Source organism: Mus caroli, unplaced genomic scaffold, assembly GCF_978045245.1.
Source record: "Mus caroli unplaced genomic scaffold, Mus_caroli_1 scaffold_10, whole genome shotgun sequence".
Lineage (NCBI taxonomy): Eukaryota > Metazoa > Chordata > Mammalia > Rodentia > Muridae > Mus > Mus caroli.
This window is the reverse complement of record NW_028227265.1, coordinates 64,775,130-64,782,078: the sequence shown is the minus strand read 5'-3', so window position 1 is coordinate 64,782,078 and position 6,949 is coordinate 64,775,130. Positions and strand designations below refer to the sequence as shown.

General features: G+C 46.5%; 1 protein-coding gene across 1 annotated transcript; it reads right to left on the bottom strand.

Moving 5' to 3' along the window:
* Positions 1–5,302: 5,302 nt before the first annotated feature.
* On the bottom strand, positions 5,303–6,706 carry Trim75 (tripartite motif containing 75). Its single transcript, XM_021171079.2, has one exon. The coding sequence runs from the start codon at positions 6,704–6,706 to the stop codon at positions 5,303–5,305; it is 1,404 nt and encodes a 467-aa protein (XP_021026738.1).
* Between the last annotated feature and the right edge of the window lie 243 nt (positions 6,707–6,949).

The following is a 6,949-nucleotide window of genomic DNA, read 5'->3' as shown; positions in this document are numbered from 1 at the left end:
CTTTATGCTCGCCTTAGAAAGACTGTTTTTTTTGGTTTTTTGTTTTGTTTTGTTTTGGTTTTTTTTTTTTTTTTTGATAGTTCATGTAGCTGAGGCTGTCCTTGAACTCCTGATTCTCTTGCTTTCCACCTCCCAGTTGGTGAGATCAAGGGTGTCAGGCCTTTATGCTTAGCTGAGCAAGACTCTTCACTGAGGGCTTACTAGTGGGTTCTTTGTTCTGCAGGTTGCTGGTTTTAGCCTACTACTCAATACCTTCTTTGCAGAGCCATACATAATTATCCAGGGATGTGGCAGATGCAGCTTGACAGGGAAGGACTGTTTATTTGATCCTAGCTTGTGGACAGTAAAGTCCTGTTTTCTTTAGATACAGCCATTGCTGGGACAGCCTAAAAGTTTTCTTCCTCCAAGATAATGTCTTCTGGTAACACAGTTGACTCTCCACAGAGTAATAACAGTCACATATTGAAGCTACATTATACCTAAACAGTTTCCAGGGGCTGGGTAGATGTGCATAACAGAGCTTGCAGAATGGAGTTCTGTTCTTTCCTTTGACTATGAGTGAAATTGGTACCTATTCCAGGTCTGTGGCCTTTCAGAAATCTAGTGAAATCCATCCCAAATCCTTTGCTCATCTTTCTCCTGGGATTCTCCTGTGTGATTTTGTTGGTGTTTCTTGAGACAGGGTCTCGTCTCTTGTAGCCTAGGTTGGCCTCACACTCCCTTTGTATCCAAGAATGACCTTGAACTTCTGATCCTCTGTCTCTACCTCTCAAGTGCTAGGATTTCAGGTACCCCATCCTTGTCCTCTGTGGAACGGGAAATGGACTCAGGGCTTTGTGCATGCTAGGCAAGAAGGCTACCAGCTGATTTACATTTTCAGCCCCTTTATGTTCTTTTCCTTAAGTATATTTCTAATTTTAATTCTACTATGGGTAAATGTTTTGCAAATATATACATATATACATACATACATACATACACACGCATGCATGCCTGTGCAATGTACATGTCTGGTGCCCCATGGAGAACAGAAGTATGCCAGATTCCCTAGAGGTAGAATTTTAGGTGGTTGTGAGCCACCATGTGAGAAGTGGGAATCAAACCCAGGTCCTTTGTGATAGCATTAAGTGCTGGTAACCACTGAGCCATCATCACTCTGGCCCCAGGATTCTGATCAGTCCCACTCTGTACTTCTCCAAACATTTATGTTTTAACTCAGCAGTTGGAGACCTTTCTTGTAAGTTACTGTTTTATGGTATGTGTGTGGATGTTATGCCTGCGTGCATGTCTATGCACCATGTATACGCCTGCTGTCGGAGAAGCCAGACAAAGGCATTCATTCCTCTGGCACTGGTGTTACTGCTGGTTGAGTTACTTTTGGGGTTGCAAGGGATTGAACCTGGATCCTCTAGAAGAGCAGCCAGTGTTCTTTACCCACTGAGCCATCTGTTTTACTCCAGAGATCTAAACCACAAATTAGGTCATGTTATGCATGCATAATTTGTTTTCAAAACCAAAGGCCCAATAGTGAAGGTCCTTGGAAAATGGACACTTCCTCCCTGCCCCAGATTTTCCTAGTTCTCAGTTGGCACTGCTTAAACCTTGCTTTAGGGCTTTGCACCCGTTTTCTTCCCCCTTGCCTAGACTGGTCAACTCTCAAGCATTCTATATCCTTGATGTCATTCAATGAGGAAGCCTCTCTAGCACTGCAGCCGTAAGCCTGGAGTGCTGGCTCATGCCTGTAATCCTAGCACTTGGGGAGTGAAGACAGGAAAATCACATTCAGGGCTATCTCAGTTACAAGGTCAGCTGGGGCTATGGGCACCCTGTCTCAGTAATAATAACCCGTAGCCTTAGTGTTGGGTCTGCAGTTTAGAGGCATAGTGTTTGCCAAGAGTGTTCAACCTAGAGGGTGGATTCTATCCCTGCAGCACAAAGTCAGTCCTCAGTCAAAACTACAGCCTCCTTGGAATCCTGTTGTGTGTTTGCCCTCAAGGCTGTAGAAGTTCCCAACATCCCTGTCAGGTGGCTCACAGCTGCTGTACCTCCACACAGATCCAGGGGAGTCTGACAGATCGTTCTAGGCTGGCACAAGCACATACCAAACACAGGCATGCATGCCGACACACAGTATATGTAAATCTCTTTAGCAAAAGAAATTCACAGGTAGCTGAGCACGGTAGCTCCTAACAGTGATCTCATCAGTGAGCTTGGGACCTGCGAAGCTGAAACAGGACGCCTGCGGGTCCCAATCTAGCCAGAGAGGGAGAGAGAGACACAGACACTGACAGACACACCCTGGCTCAAAAACAAGTCATAACTACCATTTTAGCCCAGTCTTGTAGCCCAAGGCTATAATGTCAGCATGTGGAGAATGGAGAGTTTAGATCATCCTCAGCTATATAGTGAGCCTGCCTTAGTTAGGGGTTTACTGCTGTGAACAGACACTGTGACCAAGGCAACTCTTATAAGGACATTTAATTGGGGCTGGCTTACAGGTTCCGAGGTTCAGTCCATTATCATCAAGCCAGGAACATAGCAGTGTCCAGGCTAAGAATGCGACATCTTCATCTGAAGGCTGCTAGCAGAATACTGGTTTCCAGGGAGCTAGGATGAGGGTCTTAAGGCCCACACCCACAGTGACACACCTACTCTAACAAGGCCACACCTTCTAATATACTACTCCCTGGGTGGAGCATATACAAACCATCACAAAGCCAGTCTGAAACAAAAGACAATTGTCTGCTCACTGAAAATGTAACCTGTTCCCCTCTGCCCACAAAGGTTCCACCAACTCCTGGTAGCACCAAGCTGGAGTCAAAGACCAGATCCAGGTCAAAGTTCATCTTCTACTTGAGCTAGCTTGGGCCCCCACCCCCAATGCACCATTGTCATATAGGACAGTTTTGGTGGTGAGGGAGCCCCGAAAGTCTATCGGGGCAAGGCTTTATAGTAAGCAGCAAGCAGGGAGTATGTGTGCAAGCATCTGATTGGAAAGCTATTGTGGCCTTTAACATAATTGGCTGGTGCTGAGAGTCATATCATAAGCTTAATTTCTTCTTTAGGCAGGGAGTGGGCTTGCAACCTGGGGGTGTAGGTTTGCTGGAGATACTGGTCTTGTGGTTGTGACCTGGAGATGCTGGTCTTGTGGTTGTGACCTGGAGATGCTGGTCTTGTGGGTGTGACCTGGAGATGCTGGTCTTGTGGGTGTGACCTGGAGATGCTGGTCTTGTGGGTGTGACCTGGAGATGCTGGTCTTGTGGTTGTGACCTGGAGATGCTGGTCTTGTGGGTGTGACCTGGAGATGCTGGTCTTGTTGGCAATTAGCCTAGAGACTGGGGCTAGGCTCAGGTTTTGTTCTGGGGTGGGGGACTGGGAGGGTTGGGGGGTGTGGGGAGGGGGGCACTTAGAACCAAAGGTAGGTACCAGCCTGTTAGTTTACCTGAGTTCAACCTTAGGTCAGGTTCTCTAAAATGAAGTCTGAACTTAAAAGATTTGGCATCTCAGTAGCAACTGCCTATAGCACTTGGGAGATGGATGCAGGAAGAAAAGTGCAAAAAGCAACAACCATTTCTGCCCACAAAAAACAAAAACAAACAAAAAAACCAACCCAATTCTCCTGCAGAGGAACATCCATGAGCCACCAAGCCCGGATAGTCTAGGAACCGAGTAAAGCAAAAGTGACAAGTGACAAGCCCCAACCCCGAGGCACGACCTTCTTACCTACAAAGTCATTTTTTTCCTTTATTAAAATTAAATTTAATAGACAAAGACAGTACATTAATGGGAACCTTGTTACAATTTAACATGTGAACATATGCAGTGTTTACGTCGGGCTACAACTGTCTCCTCAGACCTTTGTCTCTCTGATGACAACATCCCAAATGCTTTCCTGCTGCTTTTTGAAGTATAAAGTCTCTTCTCACTGTCTACAGCTGGCCCACGATGCAGTAGTACAGGGTACTTTCTGTTTGATCTAACTGTGACTTAGCTGCCATTCATCAGCCTCTTTGTTTCCCATGTTTCCCGTCTCTATCAAGAACCAATTTTAGGGCCTGAGATGGCTCAGCAGGTAAACAAACTTGCCACACAAGTGTGGTTACCTAAACATTATCCCGGGACATATGATGAGAGAAGAGGAGTATTTCCTGACCTCCACACCCTCAACTGTAGTTCATCCGTCTGCCCTTCCGTCTCATATACGCAAATACTAATTTTAAAAGAATAAAGATAAAATCCCCCAAATCCATCAGGGCATAAAGGAAGTTGCTTGCAATCCCAGCTACGGGGGAGTCTGAAGGGTGAGAATGAAAAACTCAAGGTTAGCATGGACAATTTAACAAGACTACATCAAAATCAGACAGGGCTGATGGTGTTAGTTAGCTCTCTGAATCCAAGCCCCAGTACTGGAAAAGGAAAGAGAGAGGGGAGTGGGGAGGGAGGCAGGAAGGGAAGGAGGGAGGGTAACACTGATGATTTGATACTGAAATGAAAACTCAGGAATATTTTAAATACTTTTTAGAACTCTGCTGTTTTTAATCCAATTCCTTATTAATGTTTAAGGTGTTTCGAAGATTCTAGAGAAACTAATGTATCCTCAAATACAAATCTCACAGGCTGGGCATTTGTGAGATGGAGGTTAGACAATCATGAATTAATTCAAGGTCAGCCTCTACTGTGTATCAAGTTTGAGGCTAGCCTAGACTACATAGGACCCTCTCCGTTATAAAATAGGTAAAGACATTCTGAAAACACCTATCACTTTCTGAGATGGGTTTGGGCTGGTGATGTAAACCTGTAATACCAAATAATTGGGAGGACTGGACCAGGATGGGTTGTAAAGTTAGTAAAGGCTAGCCTGGTTGACTTACCAAGATGATCTCAAAGATGAAAAGGTTGAACTATATAGCTCAGAACTGCTAGGCATGGGGTTTTGATTCAGATGTAAGACTTAGAAGTTTAAAAATGCGTTTGTTGCCAATGTGTTGATCTGTGCTTGTAAACCCAGATACAGGAAGCTGAGATGGAAGACAGCAGACAGTTGGTACCCAACCTGGTCAGTATATAAAGGTCTAGTCCAGTCAGGGTTACATAGCAAGAGCATGCCTCAAAAAAAAAAAAAAAAAAAAAATGCTGGGTACAGGCGCTCACGCCTGTCATCCTATCAATAAGACCGTGTAATCCAGAGGAACACAAATCCAAAGCTGTCTTCAGCTATATAATAGGCTTCCCCCAGCCTGGACTGGGGGAAGGAGAGTGCAGAATATGAACAAACCTCTTAAAGTTAAGGCCACCATGTGAGTTAGCATTCAGAATCTGTGGCAGAACAGAGTCTAAGAGGTTCTGACTGAGGCCCTATGTAGAAATAAGGGCAGACAGGACCGGAAAAAGTGTCTCTGAAAGTATAGAGGTGACATTTCTCGGGCATGCCATAGAAAGAAACCTCTCCCAGTTCATAGTCCAGGAAAACACCAATGCTTGTGGCTCTTGCGGCCTTCAGCCGAGAGTCTGGATCAGCTCCTGAGACATTGAAGCTGTCCCCCTGCCAAACAATCCTCCAGTATCCCCAGGGGTTAGGGGACTGCCTTTCCCCAATAGAGGAATCAGCTTTGCAAATACCAATAGCCCACTTTGGCTTCTTTCCTACCTGCACCTCCCAGAAGTGTCTCCCAGAATTAAAATGTGGAATCCCCAACACAACAGGGCTCTTGGTAAAACTTGAAGAACCAGGAATACGTTGTCTATTCTTTGTATATGTCACGCAGGTTCTATCCTTAGAAATGAGCAGGTTTGGATGGGCTGTCTTCAGGTCTAGAGTGACACTGTCTGTAAAATGCTGTATAACTTTCTGTAGGGCTGAATACTGGAGAGGAAAGCTGTACTCTACTCTTCTCAACTGAACTGGGAAAATGCTTGGGCTGATGAGCTGACGCCTCCAATTCAGGTAAAACTCCTTGACTGAGGACAGCATCTTGGCTTCGGGGAGCTCTCGGGTCAGCATCAAGTGTCTCAGGAGGTCTCTGAGGCTGGAACCATGGTGTTCCAATGCTGCTATGTTATCAAGCAGTCTCTTCTCAAGCCTCATCTCCTCATCTTCTAACCTGGAGAAAGCTGCCTGCTCTTCCCGGTCTAGAAAGCGCATGAGCTGCTCACACTCAGAAGTTAGCTGTGACCTCTGTGCTTCTGCTTGCTCCCTCAGGGTCAGGCTTCTTCCGTTTAGTGTGCTCATTAACCCTTGAATCTCTTTCACTTCCCACTTCAGGAGCTTGCTATAGTCCTGAAGGTGTTTCCTGTGTCGAGAGGCAGCCTCTGTAATGGACAGCACCTGGTGGGGCCCGTGGCTCTCAGGCTCCACGCACTGGTCACAGAGCAACTGCAGGTCATCCTCACAGAAGAGGGTCAGGGCCTGGTTGTGCCTCTCGCAACTGGTGCTGCTCTCGTGCCTCTTGTTCTCCATGCTTTGGAGCAGCTGGGCAGTTTCAATCATGTTTCCAAGCTGGGCATTGCTTCTGAGGCTCCTGTGTTGGCACTGGTGTCGGCAGATAGGACAGGAGGACGTGGCTTGCTGCTCTGCCCAGAAGTCTTTGATGCAGGAATGACAGAAGTTGTGTCCGCACTCAATGGTGACGGGGTTTGTCAGATCGTCCAAACAGATGGGGCACTTGGTCTCTTTCTGGAGTCTGGCCAAGACCTCGACATGTGCCATCAGGCTGGGAATAAAGGTCTCGACCCAGGTGGGCTTCCTTCTGAAGGTTGGCTCTGGTGTGCCCTTTAGGGATAGTCAGGCTCACCTGTCCTGTAGTTCTCACAGTTCCTCCTGGAAACAGCTGTCACCCCACTGATGTCTCCTGGGTTTCCCAGAGTGGTGAAAGCCTTGAGTCCTTTGTGGTTTTACACTGGATAATTCCAGCTGCCAGCAAGGTCCTTTGCACAGCTAATGACAGCTCTG